The sequence below is a fragment of the Lampetra planeri genome, chromosome 17 (assembly GCF_965212315.1).
Source record: "Lampetra planeri chromosome 17, kcLamPlan1.2.h2, whole genome shotgun sequence".
Lineage (NCBI taxonomy): Eukaryota > Metazoa > Chordata > Hyperoartia > Petromyzontiformes > Petromyzontidae > Lampetra > Lampetra planeri.
In genome coordinates this window covers 7,009,670-7,037,248 of record NC_136123.1, presented here as the reverse complement: position 1 = coordinate 7,037,248, position 27,579 = coordinate 7,009,670, and the positions used below count along the sequence as shown (strand labels likewise).

General features: G+C 42.0%; 2 protein-coding genes across 4 annotated transcripts in view; one reads left to right on the top strand and one right to left on the bottom strand.

Moving 5' to 3' along the window:
• Positions 1 to 237: 237 nt before the first annotated feature.
• LOC144723328 (CKLF-like MARVEL transmembrane domain-containing protein 7) lies at positions 238 to 13,603 on the bottom strand. Of its 2 annotated transcripts, none has more exons than XM_078602032.1 (6): positions 13,451 to 13,603; positions 13,052 to 13,179; positions 7,978 to 8,154; positions 5,775 to 5,873; positions 4,545 to 4,626; positions 238 to 3,160 (listed from the first exon to the last, which is right to left on the bottom strand). In XM_078602032.1, the coding sequence occupies exons 2-6, from the start codon at positions 13,172 to 13,174 to the stop codon at positions 3,147 to 3,149; spliced, it is 495 nt and encodes a 164-aa protein (XP_078458158.1). In that variant the 5' UTR covers positions 13,175 to 13,179; positions 13,451 to 13,603; the 3' UTR covers positions 238 to 3,146. The 2 variants fall into 2 exon arrangements, with proteins under 2 accessions (XP_078458158.1, XP_078458157.1); XM_078602031.1 differs by having other exon boundaries at positions 13,052 to 13,211; positions 13,451 to 13,588.
• Positions 13,604 to 22,178: 8,575 nt separating this feature from the next.
• Positions 22,179 to 27,579, top strand: part of RTTN (rotatin) — a 65,547-nt gene continuing 60,146 nt past the window's right edge. For both annotated transcript variants that reach the window (XM_078602028.1, XM_078602027.1), the window contains exons 1-2: positions 22,179 to 22,444; positions 26,721 to 26,908. In XM_078602028.1, the coding sequence (XP_078458154.1) occupies positions 22,414 to 22,444; positions 26,721 to 26,908 (219 nt within the window). In that variant the 5' untranslated portion in view covers positions 22,179 to 22,413. The remainder of the gene's footprint in view (positions 22,445 to 26,720; positions 26,909 to 27,579) is intronic.

Genomic DNA, 27,579 nt, shown 5'->3' with positions numbered 1-27,579 from the left:
TTCGCAACTTAAGAGTTCTTTCAAAAAGTGCGTGTTAATGGCAACGCATCTTATCCTTTTCATATTTGATGAGAGATGTGTTATTTATGTGGATATTAACAAATTGTTAAGATTTAATTGACAAATCTTGGAATCAGTACATTCGTAGAGTTCAACAGGCTATTATGAATTGTCTTATCTTCTAAAAATGCAAATACAGTTCTCTGTAAACGGCAAAAACGTGATTAAAAACAAAAGAAACATAATAACGGTTTATTAAAAAACAAAACACATTCAAGTGTGACATGTGCGAACTGCATTTAACATTTTAATTATTCCATGTTTTGCACGTCCACATCACCAGTTGTAAAAACAGCATTACATTAACCAAACCCTCCATGGTGGCACTTCCAACCTAAATAGACAATCCGAATGTTGAATCTTTTAAACCAAAATGTTACGTACGTTACCGCGCTACTGGCAACCATTCAGCCCTACCAGAAGCTGTTGCGTGGCTTTCAAACTTGCATGTGGATATTTACGATGCTATTCGCTGCCATAGGTATTTATCTAGCAGGCATATAAGACGTACATTTTTTAAAAGAATCCTTTCTTTTTATGATCTGCAGAAATATATTCGGACTGTAAAAAACAAAATGGCAATCGATGCAACGCATCAAATATACAGATAATGGACATGATTGTTTTTTTTAATAATGCAATTTAATAATTTGCAAATGGAAACTCAATTGTAAAAACAGGGAATCTCATGTTTTTGCAGATAAAGACAACATATGTTCACATGGAAAAGTAATGAAGTTAATAAAAAGTTTAGTTTTTTTTATATATAACAGGGATGTATTCAACATATTTATATGAATAGGATCCCGTGTTGTATGGTTGGTGAAGCATTTTGGGGTATGAATTTCAGCTGTGTGCTTCGTGCCATAGCATCTAGATCCTATGTGGCCTAGTTGAAAGCATGCCTGAAGCATGTGATGCATGCAACCAACATGAAAATATGCCGGCTTACTTTGCCCAACATCCAGCCCACATAATAACAGATTGCATGCACATGCCAACGATGCCTTGGCACAATAAAATACATCTGCCCCAATGGTGAAATATCACCTTTTGATGTGGATTTGATTATTGCACGAGTAAACATGATTTGGGTATTTTCTCCAAGAGGACATGTTGCGTGAGACAAAGTAAATTCGTCATTCATCATCAGTCAGTCTGCTCAATGAAGGCCTCCTAGAGCCACTGCCATCCCTCGTGATTTACGTGATGTGACAATTCCTCTAGAAACATCATTCCTTGCACTTCGGTATTTAGAAAATGTGCAGTAAAATTACGTAAAGTACACATACTGTACTTTGGAAGACATCTCTCACCAAGCAACCCCAAAATCGTGTTGTTGTTTTTTTCTAATATACTCGACACAAAATGAAATACGGCCGCAATAATGACCAACGGATTAGAAATATGAATCAAGCCCTGGACCATGTGTTTTTTTACATGCATACTATAATAACCATGTAGGTATTTTTTTTTTACATAACATCATAATAGCAAAAAATATAAAATATCAACTTAGAGGCTTATCATACACATTGTATAAAGAAATTCTTCTCTGAATGTGTATTGTGGTGCATATAACATGTCCTACACACGATAGTTACGTATTGCATGGTATGCATCCCAACATGTAAAGCATAATGTAGTTACGCACGGGCTAGTCGGTTACACCTCCTCAGTGCGGTATGTTCCACGTTTGATTCAATACTGGTATTGTATCATTATACTGATAGATGGCATTTTGTATATCCTCTTGCAATGACTGTTGATTATAGTAGCTCCATTAACTTGACATACATTGGTACATGTTTTTGGTACTGTTCTTAGGTAGACATGCTTACACACACCACTGGTAACCAAACCCTTAATCTCCTGAGCTTCAAAAAGGCAATATTATCCTGCTGTTGGCAAATACCACAACAACTTTGGCTTGATTGTATACCTGCATGAAATGCATATAAACATCCCAAATGAAAAAAACTAATTGTAACATTAGTTTTCTGTAAATGTGTTTTTTGTGAAGGCCTCAAAAACAGACTAAGTAGAGAAATCTGTCAATGCCCTCAATGTTTTCACTCGCATTCACGCAAATCGCAAGATATTAGGTTGAAGCATGATATAGCTATATATTGTTTAAGCTATGGGTTGGTGCTACAGTTCTAGGAAAGGCACTTCACTGTATATTCAGAAAGCTATGTACATAGCCCATGAAATGAAAATGTCAATACTGTTTTTCCTTTTTTTCGAGTAAGTTAAATGCAAGTCTAATTTCTAGGCACTCCAAAGCTTTACAATTCCTAAACCAAACTCTATGGGGGAAACTAATAACATCTGGTGATCCAGCAGCATTTGTTTAGCAAGTTTGACTCTGGTGATGAGACCCAGAAGGTTGAAACCAGTCCAGTGTCCCTTCTTAAATAAATGCTGCTGGATAATATTGGTCTGGTAAGCCAATAGGCCTGTGGACCAATTCACCGATACACATAGAGAGACACACTGCTTTTCTATGGGGAAAGGATATATTGGGTAAGATTTCAGTTAACAGTTTTATACCAAACATTCTGCATTTATAAAATAAGGCACTCAGGCATGTTTCAATCTACCACTGCCATCACTACAGCTGCAAAGGGCAGCAGTGTGCGTGTGTGATCAGCTGCAGTGAGCTCTATCATTGGTCCTAGCACCCACACACTACACGCAATCTCAGCAAATTGCACTGAGTCTACATGAGGGTTTGGCTAGCTGCTGCAAATTTAATGATTGGTCCAAACACATGCACATGACTTGGCCATACTTACAATGCAACCAATCATATTTTCATCAATGCTCGACATGCACATCTCAACTAGTATGTTCCTCTATAGCCATATTGATGACAGTGTTACATTAAACAGCCTACACATCAGAATGTATGCACATGCAATATTTTTAACATTTTACAATTCTAATATATTTGTAATGAATATCTAAAGCCTCTAATTAAACGAAACATGATTCAGTAAATAATACAAGAGGTCGTGGTGCTTATGTCAGCACCATCTGTATTTGGCTGTGGCGTATCTTCTGCCAAAGTTCAGTGGAGTCCGTTATACAGAAGCAGCTGAAACACAATTCAATCCTCATTAGTATAACATGAACTTGTTTAAAAAAATGTTGCCACAACTAGTGGTTTAAACAATTCATCCGGAGAATCATATCAACAAAATGATGGACAGCTTTCCTAAGTGATAACTGCAACTGCCTGATTTCTACTCAGCAGACTTTAAAATGTTAAATCATCTGCTAAAATGTATCACATATATACAACTTTTGCAGGTGTCTGTCCGTCCATCCATTCGTTATGCTCTGCATCTCCCAAACGATACATCGGAGGGAGATGTACATAAAACCGAGCAACTCCGTTGCCGAGGACACCCAGGAAATGTGTTAAAGGTGTGCAAAATAGACGCAACATTGCATTCTCCTTTTAAATGGGCATGCTGAAACAGGCAAAACATTGTTTGTTAACTTATGAGTCAATGCTCGTGTCCACCCAGCATGTGCTCAGGCCGAGTTGGAATGGTCTAGATTTGGTCGGGAAATGTGTTGGTGCCAGCTTCCCTAGCACGAGCCGTCGTTGTGGTTATAGCTGTGATTATAATGTGGTGCTGACGGTTGTGGTTATATTGTGGCTGCTGTGGTGATGTGGTAGTTACGATTGTGGCTAATGGTTGTGGTTATATTGTAGCTGTTGTGGTTATAATATGAAATTAATGAATGTGGTTATAATGTGGTGGTTGTTGTTGGGGCTATAATGTGGTAGTTATGATTGTTATGTGGTTATGGTGGTGATTATGCAGTTGTGGTTATGCAGTTGCGGTTTTATTGTGGCTATTGTGGTTAAAATGTGTTAGTTGAGGTTATAGTTGTCATTATGGCTGTGGTTATATTGTGCCTTCAGTTGCGATTGTAAAATAGTTGTTTGGATGTCTTGGTAACGTTTATACACGTAATGTGGATTATTAATATTAACATTGATATTTTTGTTGATGGTGTTATGTCAAATTGTCGTTTATATTAACAATATTGTTGATGTAAACATGTCACATTATTGATGTTGGTAATTGTTGTTGTTATTTCTAATCGTTGGGTGTTGATACTACGGTTGTTGATTTAAAGTAGGTCAGCAAGAAATACCTATCACTTGCAATTCACGAAAGTTACATCTCACACAAATGCACAGAGGCAGTGCTCGTTATCACCAGCTTTGCAACGCTGAGTTTTGGTCTTCATTGCAATATACGTTAAGACTTTAATGCGGCAATTATGGAAATGTCCGTATCCACACATCATGTGCAGGAACGGCAGGAATTTAACGGAGAAATAAACTTGCCGTTAGAGTTTGTGTAAGAGACCTCACTATGCCCACATTCGTCATTAAAAGGTCACGGTGACATTTTGCTAACAAATTAAGACATTCATGCAATTCTGTCATGTGCACTCACTTGGAGCAGCAGGCATGCGCCAACTCCTATAAGTGAACCACGCACCAAAGCCGTAAGCTCCAGTAGCCAGAAAACCAAAGATCTGTATTTGAGAAGAAACAACACCAGTATGTATGAAGGATGCATATCTTAAATAGGATAACATCACATAAAAAATACAATTGTAACAAGTAATCGGCTGTGTCTGGTGGAGGCGGGTTTAATGACGCATTGATATTTATACGATCTAACCCAAAACCCTATATTAAGGATACCGACGTGTTAAACTAATCGTAACAAGTACTGCCAAGGGACACGTGTTTCTTGAATGGATCCAATGACTGGTGCATCTATGGCAAGTATCTTAGAGCTTCTACATGTATTTATGTATTTATCACCCTCGTTTTTAGACGAGGCTGACATTGGAAAGACATGTTGGAGACAGAGAGACTAAAATGAAACACAGGTCAACAGGACAAGCTCACAGTTTCATGCCACTGCACTTATCATAAGCAACTAGTACCGTTGAATGGATATTTTCAATATTGCTGTATATATTAGAAAAGCCCAATATGTATATTTTTTTCTACACATTTTTACAAATTATGGAAATTATTGCAATAATTATGGTGTGTTTGACAATGACACTTTAACATTGACGTAAACTGACTTGAGTAGCCCATTGCATTCTAAATTGGTCACGGCCTGGAGGCTGTAAAGGAGTAACATCATTAGCTAAGTGTTGTTAAGTATGGATTTACTTACGAACAACCATAAGTAATTTATTTGAACATCACAATGTTGAACGAAAAATGTGTAGCTTTGGGCGTGGTCACTTTTCCACAAGAGGTGTAATACTGTAACTGACTCAGAGGGTGTGGCAATGAAATCTGGGAAGTCGGAGCAAAAGTAGAGAATGTGGTCCACATGCCTCTTTGGGCCACATCTTTATGTGAAATAATTCAAAGTCTCGGTTTGCAGTCACTTAAGTTTCCCTTTCTATGTAACCACCCAGATCAGTAACACCACCCAGAATACAGCAGTACTCTTATAGTCGGTCCATACCCAATGTAGAACACAATCCTGCTTGTTAGTTCAATGCGATACTTGTAGCCACATTATTTGTGCATTATCACATTGCCTAGACTGACTGAAATTTCCCTTGGACGGAATGCCATTATACAGCACTAATTGCAAACTGCTATTGCTGGGCATGCTTGCACAGGGAGGGAAACAGACAGAAACACGTACCGTGCCGACAATTAGGCTGCCAATGCTTCCGGCATTAGCAGCTACTGTGATGGAGGCAATCAGCAGCAGGATGAACGAAATGACATAATGGATGAGCTCCTAGAATGACAAGGGGAAACACATTTTGGTTTTAAGAGAATCATATAAGCACCAGAGAAATAATAAACAAACAATAATATCTGTAGTGAGTAGATTACAGATTCAATGTAGCGTGTCCTCAAAATACCAGGCTAATTCAGGGGTGTGGTGAGCGAGTAAATGTTTCCTTAACAGAACCCCGAAATTTCCATTAATACAAATTTAGCCTATTTACAGATTGTAATGCTATTTGTAAGAACCCATTGGTATTCATGGTGCTATAAAATATAAATAAACAATACAACACAAGGGTAAAACAAACCCCACCGTTGAAATCGATGAAAATCGCAGGCCAATTCTGGGACGCACAACCCAATAAGGTAGTAGTTACCGCACATGACGGTACTCATAGGGAGGCTAGTGTGAAGTTTCTGTGCAGTGTGGAAATCGTGGCTAGCACCATAAACCCAGCTTAAATATATGCTCCAAGCATGTGTGCTGTTTCATTCAGACGCTGTCGCCTCGACAGACCTGGTTTTCACCTGAGGACGGCTGCTTGCGTTGTGGCCGAAACGTCGTGAGAATTATTTTATTATGTTTTATTTTTATTATTTTATTACTTCCCTTCTACGTGACTTTACCAGAAGAACCAAGACGATGAATCCCTGCCGTCACGAAAGCTTTAAATCGAAATTTAGCACCATAAAGTCAGTACTGCTTTTCATGCGTCTCAATTTGAACTTAGAGAGAAAAACTTTATTTTTCTCCATTTCATTTAAAGGTTTGGGGGTCCTTTTTATAAACTGCCATTACATGCGGGAAACGGTGCATCAACCCTCACACTATATTGAGAACAACTGCGGTATATACAATTGAATGTTATAACACATTATCAAAAGCAAATGAGCATATTTTTTGTATAATTCTTTTTAAAAGCCAATGATGGTATGGTAAGGGTCATTTTGGTAGTCTTGTGAAAACAGGCACGTTAAAAAGCAATTATAGAAAATGTGAGATTAAATTATACAATAACATATGCAAGATGGAACAAGAATGCAGTTCTGTAATATTTATCTTAAAAACACAATTACGCTGCAGACACAACTTTGTAAAGCTTACCACATTCTCCGAGAATGTGTCTATTTTGTGTTTGCAAACACTGCAACGTTGTTTTCCTATCCTGGCAAGATTTGACCCACATTTACTGCCTTCATGGTCTAAGCTTCATTTGCAAGACCCAATCGCAGTTGACGGACTGAACTACTACACTACAAGATTTCGGTAAGCCCATGCCCTAAAATAACTCGTGTATTCCATTCATTCCTCTACTTAAAAATTCTACCACTGCATGCAAAGTTTGACCACTTTGACTACGTGACTGGTTCATCTGTCATTATAAATCACAAGAAATATACTTTCAGTGCCTATTAGTTAATAAATATATCAAACTTGCCTTTTGTTTTTTTCTTCTTGGTTCTTTCGGTAAAGTCACGTAGAAGGGAAATAATAAAATAATAAAAATAAAACATAATAAAATACAATTCTCACGACGTTTCGGCCACGACGCTGTCTCCCCGACAGACCTGGTCTTCACCTGAGGACGGCTGCTTGCGTTGTGGCTGAAACGTCGTGAGAATTATTTTATTATGTTTTATTTTTATTATTTTATTATTTCCCTTCTACGTGACTTTACCGAAAGAACCAAGAAGATGAATCCCTGCAGTCACGAAAGCTTTAAATCGAAATTGCATTTTGTTTGTTTCATTGTACAGTACGGTCCAGGCTATGAATCGGTAAAACAAATTTAAAGTATCCTTCCTACCTTTACACATCTTAAAACACCATTAAAGATGATCCTGGATTATAATCATTATCGTTCGTGTAAGAACCACTCCTGCATTGAACCGTGTAATGTTACATGTCGTTTAGTATAAACAGCATATTCAGTATTTTAACATGTCTAGAATATTGACAGGTGTGTTACAATCTATAATGATCAGTGTTTATTCTGAACGTGTAGAAACTAAAAACATCCAATTTGCACGTTAAAGCATGTCCACTTTTACACAATGTATGGCGTATATGCATAGCGATGCGACAAGAACGGAGGTCACGTAACACTTACAGTGAGGGGCCAGTGGATGAAGGTAATGCGTTTGTGGAGGCGGAATAAGAAAATGATGAACAGAATGAGGACCGTGAAGAAGAACCACAGGGTGGTGGTCTCAAAGTAGCGGAGGGCCGAGTAGTTTGTCCAAGTTCTAGAACAGCTTATGCACAAGAAGGCCACAAACACTAGGACCTGAGGGAGAAACACAAATACATCATCACTGCATGGATAAATACAAAATTAATTCAGCGATTTTTTTGCACAAATGAGCATCGAGGCAATGCTCATCTCCTCTTTACAGCCACGCAAAGTGGTCGAAATGACACATTTGTAGTAATAGGTTTTTACCCTTTTATCTGGCACCAAAACTGACACCTTTATACAAGGGTACATGTTTGCAATAACCACAACACAAGCAGTCAAAATGCAAAAAAAATAGACAACTCTTATAATGATATGCACTGTCCTTGAAATTGATTGGTCCACACCTGAGACGGCTTTTCTTAGAGCCTAGTCTCCACTGGTGTTGGACCAGATGACGCCAAAAGGCGTACAACTCGAAAACAGCGCACTATCAGAGTATTGAGAGCTCGGGGTAAGCAAAGGAGGTCTCATAATGAATAACACATTTGTATTGCTGAGGTGAGTATATCCATAGGATGCCACGGTAGCGATGTAAACTAACTCGCCTGGTATACAGGAGGTCGTGGGTTCGATCTTGACCCTGTTACCTGTATATTTTAAGTATGCATGTCTCGCTACCCGTGGTCGTGTGGAATTTTGTCCGGGTCCCCCGGTTTTTCCCTCCACATTTAAAATTATTATGCGTTACAAGTATTTGGCTGCTATAAATTTCCACACAATAAGCCACTTTGTTGAACTATCATTTGTGGCCAGGTCACTTCTGAAAAAGAACTATATAACTCAGTGGGCCTTACCTGGTAAAATGAAAAATAGTTTCACTTAGATTTTAGTTTAGAGTTCCTCCCAAAGTGTTATTTTATATCATTTTATCGACCCTGGGATTTCAACCCCCAAACCTTGCAATCGCGAGCTATATGGCCAGTTAGAAGTGTACTGTACTGTAATTGTATGCAGGAATATTGACTACAGCATAGCAGAATACGTATTATTTTGTTCCAGATTTGAAAGGAATAAACCCATCACAATTCCAGAGGCAATAAATGGTTGAGTCTCTAAACTTTGCAGAAATGTACCTTAAGCTCATTAAATAGGTAAGTGTATGAGAAAAAATACTATAATTCTACATACATCGCTAGCTTTACCTTTGTACCATTCATGTCTTCTGTCCAATAAGTCACAATATATTTTTGTTAATACTGTACACTACTGTACTGTATATATCCATTAAACGAGTAAGGCACACTTTGCAAACGACTTAGAAAAACATATTGGTACACTGACTCTGGATTTCATAATTCACGGTTTAAAATTACACCTTTAAAAATATACAGTAGTACCACTCAACTATTAGGGGGTATAGTACTTGCCTGCTATGAAATAGCACTGATGCACTCCCCAGGTCGCTTTTAGTCAAGCTTTATTGGCCAAGTAAATATTGTATTTTAGGTTAAAGCAGGCTAGAGATCCTGTGATTTAGTGGAAGCCTTCGTGACTCCCTGCCACGCCCTGTTACCGCTCAACAGCGCAAAAAAACTTTCCATGCCGATGAATGAAAAACACGCAGCTGCTGTACTGGTCATAAATGCTGAATGCAATACAAATACCAGTGAAGGTTGTGAGAAGCCAAATAAATGGATTGTGGATGCCTCGTTTGTTGTAGAACTCAACCGTGAAAGACAATTCTTTTGGTAGGGGGTACACAGTATACCTGTTGGAGCATTTCCTGCAGTAGGTAACATCACATGAGAATTAATAAATAATATCGAGAGAAGGCAAAGACCAATATTTTTTACATTTGGCAAGTAATCCACATCCCACGTATGGCCAATTTGCAGCAACATTTAATTGGTGAAGATATGAAGTGACAAATAGAGTAAAGTTATTCCAACTAATATTAAGCAATATTCATCAATATAAATTAATAACACACAGCAAATTAATCGTGATTTTTTCGTATACCCACTCTACAGTAAGATAATTCTGTTCTTTATTCAGTGTATTGTAAACACAAAAACCTCTTTCTTTGCAGGCGTTCATGTAACGTAGCCAGGAAAAGCATAGGCTGTACAAAGTGGCCACTGTGATATTTTAGTTTCCTGGAACTGGTTGTGGGATCTACGGATGATATGACCCTTACAAATTAAAATTATTCTTAGCAATGTCGTGGCACTGATAACCTGCAATGCTGAAACATGATTAGGAGGCTAAACAGATAAACGTGGAGAATCTAAGGAGACATTTAATTGTCTGGATAGACTATAATTTGGCGATCCCGCTCACTGGCGGTCACTGCATCGCGCGCTTTCAGATTGGCTTCTGTGGCCGTCTGGAACGCTCTTCCGATCTTAAGAAGCCACTGGAGCCAACAGACTTTTAAATAATATGTATTGAAAACTCATTTATTTATAACTGATTTTTGTTTATTTTCCTTCCCCCACAATTCCAATTTGCATGGTTGGCTACGTACGGTGCGAAAGAAGTTCAACATACAGTACATACGTATCCACAGTATGAACCAAACAACACAGTTAAAGCCAATTTAGGTTAAGTGTGACATTGTAATGCATAATTGTAAAGTACTAATAAAATCATGCTGAAGTTACTTATACTGGACATACAAAACACAGCATCAACACGAGTACAGTAAGGGCCGAAAGCAAAAAAAACATTCACAACCCGCAGTAATCTGAAATCAGTCTGCACAGACCAGTTTCAAATTAATTCGCCTTCTTGCCAAATCAGACGCCTGCATGTGCAATGGGCCAGATACGCCTTTAGCTATCACCTCCATATAACCCCAACGATCCGAAACAGCGTGATAAATAATGCTGCACTGTACTCGTTATTGCAAGGGATTGTGTCACTTTGATGTCAGGTTAAAAAATGAAAAGGCTCATCAAAATAGGGCTGGACCAGATGCCCTCTCACATACCGGACTGTTTTCGCGTCTTATCCGACCATCTGCAGGTCAAAACATACCTCCGGCTGCTTAGAGCCCATCCCTTGTGAGGCTTCCACTTTTGAATTCCCACCCCTGTTTCTTATCGCCTTGTTCAACCCAAGAGAAGACGTCTTTACAGTCGTAGTATCATCTGCAACTTTAACTTTGCAGTTTGTTGCTTGGCGGTTCTGGGGGCCTGTGCGCTCGGTAGCTGTGATATATACGAAACAAAACTATGTAATCGTGCGAAAAGCATGACCCATTCGCCGACTTTGGCAGCTGGAACAAACAAAAAAGTGCGCGCAATGTTCCAGTTCCTTTAATGGAAAAAATCTTCGTACTGTCCCGCATACATTGCGCAATCCATAGTGAAATAACAACCCACAGTGTTATTTTCACTACGGATTCTTTTCAATCCTTTATTTTGTATAAACCACCCAGTGCGTTAACGTACTACAAACAACCCCATACGGTGCTGTATATGCAAACAATGCAGTGCAGCACCAATGCAGGGTGACTTGTGTTGTGTCAAGTACGAAGCGTCTAAAGAATGATCGCTGCCGGTTTACGAAACTATCCAGGCGAAAATGCCCAACAATAAACTCACTATTGTAACGCACTGCAAATGTACACCACCGGATTGCACCACTGTTACGATCCAGACCGCAGACACTGAATACATCACCACATTACTCAACACTTGCAACTCGGTAACGATTTGCAGGACAGGGGCAATTGTTAAACACGTAAAATTTTGATTGAAAGCTTTCGTGACTGCAGGGATTCATATTCTTGGTTCTTTCGGTAAAGTCACATAGAAGGGACACAATAAAATAATAAACATATATAAAACAATACGATTCTCACGACGTTTCGACTGCAACACAAGCAATCGTCATCAGGCGTGAAATCCACAGCAAGAAATTTGAACACGTTGCTAACAATTTCTGGTGGAATTACACCGCCCACGATTTAACGGCACAAAACCCACATTTCTGCATTTTTGTTTCTTTACAACACAAAAAAAAACCTTTCCCCCCAGTTGAAACCGTCTGAAAAGTGCAAACACAAGCGGAGAATGAGTTCCACTTCAACAGCATGTGTCCAATAAAGACACAGCGGACACATGCCCAACCATGCATCATTTACAATTTAGCTCCCACTGCACAAGCTCAAAGTTCTACAACACTTTAAACACCAGATAACATTCGCTGTTTATCGAGGGACCCCCCACCCCAACATAGCAAAGCAAAGCGTTGCTACTCAAAGTTGTGGCGAGGTGAGCCGCCCTCCTATAAAGGCGACAAGTCGAGGGCCCTCAACGCTGCTGCTGCTGCTGCCAAATATAGGAAGGCACAGCACTGCCAAGGAATGGCAACGTGGTATAGTGGACATACTTCACTGGTTTGACAAGACGATTAAATGAATCAACGTCATTAACGCGCATGCACCCCCCCCCCCACCCACGGTGATCGACGGCCTTTGCTTAGAGTTGAATTCTAGATTTGAAGCTTTCGTGACTGCAAGGATTCATACTCTTAGGTTTTTTCGGTAAAGTCACGTAGGTAAAAAAGAAAAATAAATAATAAAAATGATAGAAATAATTATTGTATTTCTATTTATTTATTTTTAATAGAATAAAATAAGTAGTCTATTTCTATCATTTTTATTATTTATTTTAAATAGAATACAACAATTACTTTGTCTATTATTTCTATTATTTACTTTTATTTTTAATAGAATAAAATAATTAATTTATTCATATTGCTTTTATTTTTTACCTACGTGATTTTACCGAAAAAAACTACGAGTTTTCTTAGAGTACCGTGGCGTTATCGCATTTCGTGGAGAGGTACACACACACAAACACACGTGTCAAGCGATACAGCGGTTCGTGACACTTCTCGAAACAATAGGAAACAAATGTAAAGGGTGGAAGGGGGTGAGTGAGATCACAAGGCCTCACAATGACTGCTGTAGGTAGGTGCAAGTCGCGGTGCTTACCATCTGCACTATTTTTAACAGCCCAGAGAGAGTCCTGGGGTAATCTTTGTCCACCAGTCCAGGGCTCTGGCCGCCCGACGACGCCGCCGTGGTGGTGGGAGTGTAAGCTGCGCTATCTGACATCTTGACTGCGCACAGAGAGAGAGAGGGGGAAAACAACCTAAACCCAACACACACACAGAAAAAAAACCCACGGTGTAACTTATTCCACTCAATAACTCCACTCACGAATGACCCACCACACAGTACGTGTTCCCAAGCTCCGCAACAACAAAAACAACAAAACGTCTGCCGCTTGTTAACTTGTCCAGCCGAAAGAAAGTGCCGACAACAATTGTTGTCGGTACTTTCTCCCGGAGTTTGCCGTGTTCGTGTTCGACGAGATAAAGAATCGCTTACCGCAGCCTCTATTCGAATGTCAGCAACGTATCGCGTGGGCAGGCAACACGACTGCCCGAGCGAAGTTGGCGCTTTGCTGAGTTGATGCTGCTGCTGCCTCTCCCCGGCACGCTGTGGGCTACCACCCCTACCCCTTACCACGGCACCACGCCCACCTACTCCCTACCATCACCCCCACCTACCACCAACACGGCACCACGCCCACCTACCACCACCAACCCCCCCTACCACCAACACGGCACCACGCCCACCTACCCCTTACCACCACCACCCCCACCTACCCCCTACCACCACCCCCACCTACCCCCTACCACTACCAATCCCCTACCACCATCCCCACCAACCCCCTACCACCACCACGGCACCACGCCCACCTACCACCACCAACCCCCTACCACCATCACGGCACCACGCCCACCTACCCCTTACCACCACCACCCCCACCTACCCCCTACCACCACCCCCACCTACCCCCTACCACTACCAATCCCCTACCACCACCCCCACCAACCCCCTACCACCACCACGGCACCACGCCCACCTACCACCACCAACCCCCTACCACCATCACGGCACCACGCCCACCTACCCCTTACCACCACCACCCCCACCTACCCCCTACCACCACCACCACCCCCACCTACCCCCTACCACTACCAATCCCCTACCACCACCCCCACCAACCCCCTACCACCACCACGGCACCACGCCCACCTACCCCTTACCACCACCACCCCCACCTACCCCCAACCACCACCACCACCCCCACCTACCCCCTACCAATCCCCTACCACCACCCCCACCAACCCCCTACCACCATTACCCCCACCACGGCACCACGGCACCACGCCCACCTACCCCTACCACGCCCACCACGACACCACCCCCACCTACCCCCTACCACCACCACCACCATCCCCACCAACCACCACCAACCCCCTACCACCACCACGGCACCACCCCCACCTACCCCCGACCACCACCCCCACCTACCCCCTACCACTACCAACCCCCTACCACTACCAACCCCCTACCACCACCCTCACCAACCCCCTACCCCTACCACCACCCCCACCTACTCCCTACAACCACCCCACCTACCCCCTACAACTACCAACCCCCTACCACCACCCCCACCAACCCCCTACCACGCCCCCCACGGCACCACGCCCACCTACCCCACCCCCCCAACGTGTACGTCATAGTAAAGACCACACCCGTACAAAGACACAGATGGCCCCTGTAGGCTTGGCAGACTTTTGGGGGCAAGTGATGTTGGCTGCAAAAGGCCCACCCCAACCACAACGCCGCCCGTGTTGTATAGCTTTGACAGAACGTTGTACGTGTGTTTTGTGTGTATGCTGACTTTCTTGCGTAGCTAACCGTGCTAATTGGTGGTGTGGGGGAAGGGTAACAGACCAAACACCAAACGCAGTTCTAATGCAATGAGCTTTCAATGTAATAAAATGAATACGTTTCAATCTAGCAAGTGCTGTTAGCGAGCACCTCTATGAAGGCCGTCACGGCACAGGAAGGGGTGTGGGTATCCGGCACCACGCCCGGCCGCCTTTGTCTCCCCAGTTGGCGATGTTTATACACCGCACCAGATACTCATTTGAGGCTGAGTCGACCTAGGAGAGGCCCAAGGACCGGTGTTGGTCGGAAGCGGGAGTCGAACCGTGGTGGCCGGGTTCGTAGCGTGCCCGTACACACACACAATCAGATGCCTGCTCACAAAATCACAATCTTTAGCTCGGGCTGTTGTGGATATTATAACAAAAAAAACACGTTAAAGCCCACTGATAAAAAAAAATATTAAATACATTGAACAACCCATCGACCGCACGGCATTCTGAGTGCATTTCAGCAGCATTGATTCGAGACACGCAAAACTCTGGATCGGTATTGACATACAAGTGTCTCATCAGCAGTCAGGCTTTGCGTCTTGAATCAATGCTGGTGAACTCCCCACCATGGGCACCACTGTCAAAGCTGGTCCAGAGTTTCGGTCACCTTGAATCAATGCTGTTGAAATAATGCCACTACGAAGAAGGTCGTGGTGGCTGAAGAGGTATGTGTGTGTGTCATTAAATGACGGATATATGTAGGAGCCATGTCGCATGCCAACTCACAGGGTGGCCGATTCAAACGTTGGAGTGTTCCAAGTTGTTTTTGTTGTGGGGCCAGGCGTATGGTTTCTGGCGGTCTTGTCTGCCGAGCGGATTTACCAGATTCTATACGGGGTGGTCCAGATGTCTTGTGAACCCGCAATTAATTGACCCCGAACATTTGTTTTCCTTTCCATGTTCATTTTTGTTTTACATGCGCTGCACTTCAAAACGTTACGTTTTAGAGATGGTGTGCAATGTAAGAAGCCTACAGTGGGTGACAGTTTGTGTAAAATTATTGTATTGGTACGACCGTACTGTGTAATTGTCGTGTAGTATGCTCTACTGCCCACCCTTTCTGGAATCCCTGGCCCCCTGCCACCCGTGCTGTCACTCTCAGTCACTTGCTCCCTTTTCAAGCGACCCTTTACGAAATAAACACCGTATACCAACTGTATATCCGGGGTGGTGCAGATGTATTATTACCCCCATTTAATTCTCTAAACTTAATATATATATTTAAGTAATGTTTCTTTAAAACAGAAATGAATATGCCAATGAAAAAAATATTAAGAGTATCTGGACCAACATTTCCAGCGTTTTGATATGCGGTCGCAGTTTTAAGCTACGAAAGTCCAGATTTTATTGTAAGGCAGACATCAAGAATCTCTCAGGTCGACCAAACCCACCAACCCAGCGGGGTCGGTAGAACAGCATCGGTATGAATGTGGACTTCGTACCCCTGGTACAGTCATTCCAGGAGGGATGAAGATTGCTCATGCCAATTCTGTGTGGACATAAGTGACTATATATATGAAGATAATAGTGTTATTGGTTCTTTCGGTTAAGTCACGTAGAAGGGAAATAATAAAGTAATAAAATAAAAAATAATAAATAAAAATCTTGCTGTGGTTTTCACACCTGATGATGATTGCTTGTGTTGCAATCGAAACGTCGTGAGAATTTTATTGTTATATTTTTATTATTTTATTATTTCCCTTCTACGTGACTTTACCGAAAGAACCAAGAATATGAATCCCTGCAGTCACGAAAGCTTTAAATCGAAAGATAATAGTGTGACGTATGTTCTTTGGATGGGATGACAAAGCACATTCCATTATTCTGACTCCGTTACCCTGTGAACGTGAAACGTTGGACTAACATTGGGCCAACATTCCATGTTGTTGCATGTTTACTCGACATTTACCGAATGCTACCTTGGCGGTGGTGCACAGCCTCAAATAACAACAGCAAAGCCTCAACACATTGGCCAATAACATTGCATTAAAAGTATAACAATATATAAGCGTCGACGTTTGAGTCAATTGGCCCTTCACCGCAGCACATGCACTCGGATGAAGGGCGATGTACCGAAACGTCGCCCATTATACGCGCGTTATTGACGAACGCGTGGAGTTTCTCGTCATTTACCTGGATACTCACTTGACACCACTTGCCGATTGTCACCCCACCCTCACCACTCACCAGCTCATTGCAATGAATACCCCCCCGGCCAGGGGCGGTTTCTTCATTAGGGCGATTGGGCGACGCACCACCAATCTCAGCCGTTACTGTGCCTCTGGATATAGTCCAATCAGCGTCATGTCACGTTCTGTGGAGTACCGCCTCTTTTTGGGCGATTTCACTCTGGCTGAGAATCGCCCCGTGTGGTCCCATAGACTTCCATTCAAAGATGTTTTTTTTCGAAAGGCCGGCGCTGCAATGCATTCTCTATGGCTTCCGGGAGGGCTCGCACTAGCGTGCTTACGTCATCACACGTAAGCACGTTTCAGTCAACAATGTTATTTGTCGCCACCTAGTGGAATCTTTAATAAAAGAAACTAAGTGGATTGTAATAATAGTGAGATAGAAACAAACAAGATGTATTGTAAGAGTCACTTTATTTTTCATTAATATTAAAGAAGTGAAGTTGCCTTTACATACTTAAGCTGTTAATTTATCCATTGCATGGGTGGACCTTATCCTTATCAATCATCCAGACATTTGCCCCCCCTGAGAGATTTTGCAGGAGCCGCCACTGCCCCCGGCTATCAACCACCTTTCCAACGACCATCGCCCACCCCATTGTATGATTTTTGTAACGGCTGCCGCATCACGTGTTCGTCTATTGTCAACACAGTTTGTGATACTGCGTTTGACGGTGGTGAGCAAAAGCACAAGCAACACAAACTCAACACATTGGTTAATTATAATAGGCGACGTTTCGGGCAATGGCCCATCAAAGCACAGGACAGAGAGAGGCCTTCATGCCGATTACTCTATCTCTCTAGCCTCTCCGTATGCTATAAAGGTTCGTTGTCCAAAACGTCGCCCCGTTATATAATTTTAAAACAATTATATTGACGAATGTTTGTTTTAAATTGTGGTAGAGCGGTTAAGCATAGCTAGGACCAACGGAATAATTATCAGGTGAATTGTGTTTCAGTAACTTCCGACCCCACGCATAAACTGCATTACCACAACGAGCTTTCAAATAACGCTCATTCATTGACATTGGTGGAGTGAACACACCCGTTCTCAACAAACAGCCGCATATACTGTAGTTTAAATAGATTTACTGGTGTTTATTTTGAGATTCAAACTATTATGCAGCTAACATGTGAAAGAGCTCACTTTATTTAAGTTTAGGAATACTGTACTTTGTTCGCCAAACTTGTTTAATGGCCTTTTGTTTTTGGTGTTTGGAGTTGGGCCCGCAAACAAAATGTGGACATAGGGCAAATCCCCTATCTCCTTCAGACTCGATCAGCCATAACATGCTTCCTCCTGTTGCGTAAAGCGAAACCTCTACCTCTGTAGAACAAATAACAGAAAGAAAGACACAGATTAGAGAACATACTCACGTTGTAGATTAAACACAATAATTAAAACCCTTGAGGGCATTTAAAATGGGCTTAGGCAGGAGGCCATGTCTACAATTCCATTTGCTAAACTTTGGTAAAAAGTAATTCCACGTTTCCGGAATACCCTTCCCACTCATCTACAGGATGATCCAGATGTCTTGTGACCGCACATTAATTCACTCCTCTTACACTTTTTCCCTTTGCATATTCATTTTGTTTAAAATAAACCTTACTTTAAATATAGTAACTTTTAGAGAACTAAATGGGGGTCATAAGACATAAGAACCATCCTATACAGCTTGGTTCCCTCCCTTCTCCCCATCTTTATTTCCCTATTAAACCAAAGCATAAAGCTTACTTTGACATGCACTTACATTTATTCTGGCGCTCCTTGCTCTCATGTATATTCACTTTCTTTTATTCTAGTGCATGTCACGTATGACCGTTAAATACCACGTTAGGTGTGCAATATTTCTTCAAGACCCTTGCACTCGTTCTGTGCAATATTTATATTTGACTTAAAGCTTCCGTGACTGCACGAATTCATATTCTTTGGGTCTTTCGGTAAAATCACGTAGGTAGGTTAAAATTAATAAAAAATAAAATAAACAAATCCTTATGACGATCGCTTGTGTTGCGATCAAAACGTCGTAGTTGATGACGATCGCTTGTGTTGTGATCGAAACGTCTTTTATTTTTGTTTACTTTATTTTGTTTACTTTATTTTTTATTAAACACATTCCTGTGGAGGGAGTAGGTAGGAACGTTGTGTTGCTCGGTCAATGGCCAGGGTCAACGGCGGCGTGGTGTATTCCGCAAATATGCCCGACTGTGAGGGCGGGCACAAGCCGGCGTGAGTAGGTTAAACGTTGAGATTTATAAGGACACCACGGGGTGACCATCCCCTCCCCACCCAGCCCCACCCCTCCCACCCCCCACCCAGCCCCACACTCCCCACCCAGCCCCTCCCCACCCAGCCTCACCCCACCTAGCCCCACCCAGCCCCTCCCCACCCAGCCCCACCCCTCCCACCCCCCACCCAGCCCCACCCTCCCCACCCAGCTCACCCCCACCCTCCCCTCTCCACCCAGCCCGACCCCTCCCATTTTTGGATGCACAACAGACGGACGGACACAATAATCCTCAGTGGACTGGTGTAACCAGGTGGTTCCTACCAGTACTATTTAACATCAGCAAGGTTTTGACAGGTGGCAGTCGTTCGTGAAAGGGCCGACACCATCAACTCTCCTGTCCACTTGAGTATACGTAGTTGTTGATTAGACAGGGCTGAACTATTACTCTAACACGGCAATAACTAAATGTATTACACGTTTGTTACGCCTCAGTAAAACATGTGGAGATGTGTGTAACAGCATGGCAATATAATTCTAAAATCCCACCTGAGGGCATGAACAAAACCCCAATTTAATTCTCTATAATGTAATATGTTTTAAGTAAGGTTTACTTAAAACACAAATCAACGTGCAAAATATGTGTTTAGGGGTTAATTAATTGGGGGGGGGTCACAAGATATTTGGACCACCCTGTACAGTATTTAGTATCATTAGCATGTACAAAGCCTAACTTGTACATTAACATGTACAAGTTTGGTTTTGTTTCTATACCGCCACCTTGTGTTTAAATGTTACATGGTGCAGAAAATGTCGTTGCAAATACGTGATGTTGCATATATTTATTTTTTCATATGGAACCCAGATTTACAGTCGAATCTATTCAGTTCTTCAATAATGTCATTTTTTGTAATTAACTTTTATTGATTGGTTATGGCCAAATAGAAATCTTAGATAATACTTTCTAGAATTCATGAACGTACATTTTCTGGAAACATCTTATCAAGTCTTCGTGAAAAACTTTGGCGAAAGAACATCTAATCGCCTGACTTCATAATATGTATTAACATTATTTCATTGCATTTTGTTGTAAATAGAAAACAGGTATATAGTTTCATATCTAGATGTAGTTTTACTTTGCCCTTGGTTTTTATTTGGATGGCCACATCAAAGCTCACCAAGTAAAATGTCATTTCATTCTCTACACAGGCTAGGCATAATGGTATTAATTTATTTTCTCCCAGTATCCTATTGATAGTATATTTACGCGCACTCATCCAAAAAAAACCTGTAATATGGATATTGGTTGCAAAAGCCTACGTGTTAAACTGAGTATGAGGGCGTATACATGTTTAAAATGAATGTACATCCAGGGTAATAATTGAAGGCAGCCTAGGATTGAAAAACTACGTAAAAAAATAGGCAATTGGAGTGGGTTTGGAAAGCTGAACGTGATCATGATGTATTCATTAATTTATTGGTTATTGGGTCCAGAGGGTGTAATATGCTGCCTATAACATGTGCTACTTCACCGGCATTGAATTCAAGCAAAGCCCGTCTCAGCTGATGAGACACAGTGTGTTGAAACCGGTCCTGTTGTACGTTAAGCAACATGCGTTGAAGAGCATTTGGCCGCTATAAATGTCCACTTGATATGCCACTTCGTTGCGCAATCTATTGTGGCCAGGTCGCTTCTGAAAATAATAGTTCGGTGAGCTTTACCTGGTAAAATGAAAATAGTTTCGATTATTTATAGTGATTTATTTTGCACTCCTATCGGTTTTTTAAATCGTTTGTTGTAACTTTCTGACCCGCCCCGACCGACATCTGTGAAAAAGCCAGTGGCGGCTCGTGACATTTCCACTAGGTGGTGCTGTTGGGGACCGTCCATAAATTACGTCAGGCATTTGGGACGATGTATGACGAGGGTGGGGGGGTGAAAAATGTGACGTCACATAAAAATGCGCAACTTTAAATAAATATAGACAACACGTTCTACTTAATTATTAATTAAATATACTTTTAAATAAATGTTTTTTCCTACAACATTAGAGTGCAGCGGCACATTAAATACGCACTACAATGACAATACAGTAGTTTAAAGCGATTTGAAGCATGTTTTTTTTGGAGGGGGGGGGGGCAGAGCTTTGTGACGTCATATTTAAGGGGGGTCTGACTTTTTGTGACGCCGTGTGACGAGGGGGGGGGTCAAAAATCGTCCAAAATCGCGTGACGTCATTCATGGACGGCCGCTTGTGAGTGACCTCTGAAAATATTGATTAATATTATAATTTATATTTTATTTCTATAATAATAAAAATAATAGAAGTAAAATAATATTTTATAATAGAAATAAAATAATATAATAATTTCGATAATGGTTATTATTTATTTATTATTTATTTTTTACTTACGTGACTTTACCGAAAAACCCTAAGAGTATGAATCATTGCATCACGAAAGCTTCAAATCTAGAATTCTCAACAGTTTTTTGAAAAAGTAGTTTTTTTCAATTTGTAGACGTTGAGTAACGGACAAGCCCTATCAATAATAAAAACCGGTACATAAACGAATGCGTATTTACATAAATGTTTATTTGCAACTTTTAAATCGGATCTCGTGGTCACCGCGGCGACGGCGTTACCCCCACGTCACTGCCTGTATCAAGACCCCAACAGTGATAACCAACGCGATGCCGGTTTTTTTTGTATTTAAATATAAATCCCGCTGTCACTAATATAGTGAAAAAAAATTGCAAATATATTTCGTATATCAATTCAGCCGTTTTTAATCACATATATATATTTTTACAAACATCGGAATTCAAATATTAATATGGGGTCCGTTTCGCGTTGCTTTGCCCGCCCGGCACCTTGCCGTGGTCTCCGCGGACACCTCTGGAGGGGTCCTTCGCGCACAGCGCGGTTCAAGCGAACGTTATCGGCGGGATTTTTTGTTGCTTCGCGATCTTCGCCGTCGAATCGGAGCGACTGCAACAGAAATAGAAGCGAGGGGGGAGCAAACACAAATAAAAACAGGAGAGTTCACGAATAAACACGCAACTTATACACCTCGGTAGCTAACGCACGGTCAAAGAAACCCCCCCTCACGAGCAGATCGACGCGGCTGCTGCGGGCGGCATGGATGTCCCGTCGCTCGTAAACAAACTGGGTGAGATTATTGTTATTCTTTATAAAGAAATAAAAGTGTGTCGCGGTTCTACTCCTCTGTCGTTAACAGCGTGCGTGGAACCGGTCCTGGGCCTCCCCAAGGTCCACTCGGCCTCAAACGAGTGCCACGGTGTGTGTAGTTAAACATCGTCGCTGGGGGGAGACAAAGACGGACGGGTGTGGTGCTGACCTCCCGCTAACTTCCTCGTGTACCGTGCCGGCCTTCATAGGTGCTGCTCGCTAACAGCATTTGCCTCAACAATGTTAAGGCTGATAGTTGTTTTTTTTACCCTTTTATCTGGCAACAAAACTGACACCTTTTTTTTACAAGGAGTCATGTTTGCATTGACCACAATACCTGCGGTCGGAATGCAAACAAAAAACACGACTCTGATAATGTATGATAATATATGCACTGTCCTTGAAATTGATTGGTTCACACCCGAGACAGCTTTTCTTAGAGCCTAGTCTCACCCTGGTGTTGGACCAGATGACGCCAAAAGGTGTCAGTTTTGTTGCCAGATAAAACTCATATTTTTATACTGGCAAAGGAGGTTCCAACAATGTTAAGGCTATACGGGGGGTCCTTGTGGGGTGCGGTGGTTTGTGTACTGATCTCAACACGGCAACTAAAAAGTTAGATTTTCATTGAGGGCCAGCATTGGTCGCCTCCTAGGTCGACCCGGCCTTCAATAATGTAGCTGGTGTACGGTGGTGTGCACCACATTACATCAGTGCTGGGGGTCAGACGGGCATGCCGGCCGCGTGGGTGAAAAAAAACATTTTTCCAGCGGCAGGCATCGGGTTTTTTTCTTTAATACAATTAAACCCGAGTTCGGGGAATTAAAACCTGGTTTAATGAATACGAAACTCTGATCCAAGGCTTAGGCTGCTTCCTCGTCGGTGCTGCTATCGTACTCGGGGGGCCGTCGGGCACGGGGTAGTCGTAGAATGCGGCGGGCAGGTTGGTCGCGATGAACACGAGCTTCTCCACAATCGTGGGCGCCAGTGAGTTCCTTAGCTTGGAATGGACGAAGCCCATCTTTGAGAAGTGCGGTTCTGCAATTAGAACCAATTAAACCGGAGTTCTCCCAATCTCAGATGATCGGGTTTAATATAAAAAGACAATTAAACTCGATTGTAAAAAACCCGACTGTGCCACCCTTGGCCGGCCGTGATGCCGATTCAGTCTGCTCTGGCACCAACAGCCCTTGTCTGTGCTCCAGCAGTATGTTGCCGTGTGTACGGTACAGGGGCTGTGCATTTGTGAAACATACTCTTCGGTTTTTTCGGTAACGTCACGTAGGTAAAAATAATAGAAATAATAATAGAAATAAAATAATAAATCACGCCGTTTCGGAGGCAACACAAGTCTCCCGTCATCAGGTGGGACCGTCACAGCTAAAATTTACTGTATCAAGTGAGGCAAAATTCCAAGAGACAAGCTCTTAAATACAAGTTAAGGGGGAGGGGGGCTTATCTGAATGTGGTAGCCAGTGAATGTAACGTGTTGGGGGGGGTGGGCGGGGCTAAAAAAGAACAATCGGTGTACCTCGACTTGGGGTTGTAACCGGTGTTGGCTGACAATCCAAATACAAAAACGCAGTACTGTTAAACATTTGTGAAACAGTTGAAGGTCCAAGTTGTGCATCTGCCAGAACCGACTGAGCCATCGCACACTTCACGTGAATTGCATTCAAAGTGCACATAGCCTGGCACAAGCGCTGTGGCGATTTCGCCGCCACGTACGTTGCGGATGACGGCTGTTGGGGTTTATCCGCCCCCTTCAGATGTAATCTTAATTTCCTTGTGGACGAAGGCCTCTCCAAGCCGATAACATCTCTCATGACCCTGCCGCTGTTGACCAACCACCTTGCTATGGCGCTGTTGAACTTCTTTTGCACCGTACGTAGCCAACCGTGCTAATCGTAGGTGTCGGGGGAAGGACAAGCAGATGCACAGCGGCTGATTTCATCCATCGCTGCATTGTTTAAATACTGCCCTCCCCCTTGGCTGCCATTCGGATCACCTGGCTATCATCCCTTTTGATACCTGTCAACCCATACGGTGTACCCGTATTCTTGTACAGGGAAATTGAGTTTTCATGTCCATACGGCGTACAGCCGTGTGCCTATGTGTGTGTCTCTGTGTGTCTCTGTGTTATCTATCTCTGCTTATGTGTCTGTCTATGTGTCTCCGTGTCTGTGTTTTGTCTCTCTCTCAAATTTAGCAATCTTTGGAATAACGTAATAAACCAGGTAGGGGGTTGACTGTTATGTTAGCCGACTCTCTGTTTTGTATTGCATATATTTCTAAGTTTACTAGGTTTGTTTTCTCTTTCATTTGTACCTGATGATTGTTTGTGTTGCAATCGAAACGTCGTTTGCTATTATGTAATTTATTTTTCTTTCTACGTGATTTTACCGAAAGAACCAAAGAATAAAAATATATAGTTTGTGTCAATATGTTTGTGCTTCTCCCTTGTGATGAGACTTTGTAGGATGAAAGTTAAGATTTATAAGGGCACGGGGTGACCTATACGGCTTGAATTGGTCTATAATAAGGGAGGCACAAATAAGGAGTTGACAAGTATGCTTCTTGCGACGTGCCCTGCTTTTAACCCACTTACATTTTTAACTTGGTAATTGACGAAGAAAATGTGACGAGCTGAAAAGTGAGGAGCTTGTATATGTCATGCCAAGTTCGTCAGTAAAGACAAGCACTACTACACCCTTGGGTTGTGTTATCTAATCATGGGCCGTCCTGTACAACGGACGAACACAATCCTTTAAAGAGAATTCAAATTGTACAAATTTGCATTATGTCAATGTTAGATGCCACGACTGTTATGAATGGAGCGCCTCGCTAGTTTTCAAATCTTTTCACTTTAAGCTGCCAACTTGTTTCGGACGGCCCACACTGAGTAGGTTGTGTAAATTCTCGTGTGTCTTTTTGAATTGTGCTCTTCATTTGACGGTAATATCACCGTAACGATGGATGTATGTGCTTTCATTAATGTCAATACTTTTTTGCTTAAGAAAGAAACCCTGCTCGGAATTGTATCGCCACTTTAGGAGCAAGTATGTTTTGTTGTTGGGGAGCAAAAACCCCTAGTGCTCGGTTAAAATTAAATGTACGTACTAAACAAGGCTCAAACTAAGCATGACAATGTCACCTATGTGCTATACTGCACCTTGTATTATTTCTTCGAGACGGGTGTCGCATGCACAACGGCTTTATCTAAACGTGATTCACCAACTCCGCTTCCAAATGTATGGATTACAGGCCTCTAGATGTATACATTTAATTGGTCGTGTTGATTAGTAGTGCTGTACATGGCTGATGATATCTAATTAGGTTGAAACCGGCATCTACTGTACTACTGGACATCTTGTCACCCATTTGACGTCTCTGAAAAAGAGCTTTGCAGCTCATCGGATTCCTCCAGTATAAATAAAGATTCTGAAAAAGTTGTCTATTTGCTTTCATGAGAAGTTTCAAATGCTCTGTTGCCCTGTGGCCGTGTCCTGGGCTGGCTGTATACACGCCCTCTGTTGAGTCGTAAAGGAATTTCAACGGAGTCTATAACACTGCTTAAAATAAATATATATACGTACAGGCACCGTTTATAATAGGCGACGTTGCGGGCATTGGATTGCCCATAACACATTAGGAAGGGCCAAACGTCATCTAGTTTGAATATTATTTTTTGTATTTTAAGGCAGTTTTAATGGGAAATTGTGTTTTCTGCACCACTACCAAGAGTAACATTACTAAATAATTCGTGAAGGAAATGTTGTTTTTTTATTCAACAAAAATAGTGTTTCTAAAATGTGCATTTACAAAGCGTGTATGTATATTAAAAAAAATTATATCATTGTAATAGTGCATTGAGAGTATAGGGCGAAGTAAAGTTCGTAAAGAAGCAGGGAGCGATGCACGCAGGTAATGAAACTGCTAGACAGATAAGTAGCAAGTGAGATTGGGCAGGACGCATCCTTCGAACATGCCCGAAATGATGAACACCAACAGTGGGTTGTGTACAATGCAACACTCCAAAGATTCTGTTCAAGTAGGGGGAACATGCACATTTAGAGGGTTAAGGAGGGAGAAAGGATTTAAAAATAAGCATTTGGTGAGATAGTTTTTTTTACAATTTTTGGAGGTGGTTGTCAGCTGTAAGGTCCAGATGAAGACAATAATAGTGAACAGCCAGATGTTCCGCTACAGTTTTTTTTAACAGGCTGTTTTTCTGTATGACAAATTAATTCCTGTAGGCCACCATCTGGAGGAGATACGTGTGCGGGCGCTCAAGAATCTACTGCTCAAGCTGGAGCATGGCTTGCTGGCTGAGGCGGACCTGGTGCAGGAAAAGCGCTTGCTTGTCCGCTTGCTTGAGTGGTTCAACTTCCCTTCTGTGCCCATGCAGAAAGAAGTGCTGGGGTTGCTGCACAAGCTTTCCCAGGTGGGGATACGTATTGCATATGGGATTATGGCGTCATCATCCTAAGTGTACTAAGAATCTTGAAGTTTTAGTTTGGTCTTCATTGTTTTTCATTGTGTTTAGCTTTGCTAATTTTTTTATGGCTGCTTCATCCATAATAGAGATTTTTTTTGGGTTAGATCGCGTAAATATATAAATGTGTCGTTAAAACCCGCCACCACCCGACATAGCCAACTAGTAAGGGTTGTAATATAAACAGAACGTGCCGATTCGTCACTAGTACAGCATACTGGTGAGTTGGAGAGCCAAGCCACAACATTTACAATCTTGAGTACGACATTTCGCCAGTAATTACAACTAGCTTCATCAGGCGACAGCCAGATTTGTGGAGAAGTCCACCTGTTTCGTTGCTTATATAGAGGTGTAGATGTGGTGACCACACTTCTGCGCTGTTGTGCAAAGTGGGGGGAGATGAATGAGGCAACGTACATTATGCATGCGCATTTTGCGATCCTTATAATCTTGTCCTTCCTGTCCATTGTGTGTATTAAAATAACCATACCAACGGTAATCCCTATTGAATGATGGTGCCTTGTATAGGCAAGCAATTGAATAATGTACTGTATAGTTAATGATTCGCTTACGTATTAAACTGGCTGCTTCATGTTTGTTTCTGCAAATTAAATTTGTAA

Excerpts from the sequence above, each read along its gene's own strand:
- LOC144723328 (XM_078602032.1), bottom strand. The coding sequence starts at position 13,174 with ATGTCAGATAGCGCAGCTTACACTCCCACCACCACGGCGGCGTCGTCG. Across the intron at positions 8,155-13,051 it reads TGTTAAAAATAGTGCAGATG|GTCCTAGTGTTTGTGGCCTT; the intron begins GTAAGCACCGCG and ends TTTCTCCCTCAG. Across the intron at positions 5,874-7,977 it reads TCATCCACTGGCCCCTCACT|GAGCTCATCCATTATGTCAT; the intron begins GTAAGTGTTACG and ends TTGTCATTCTAG.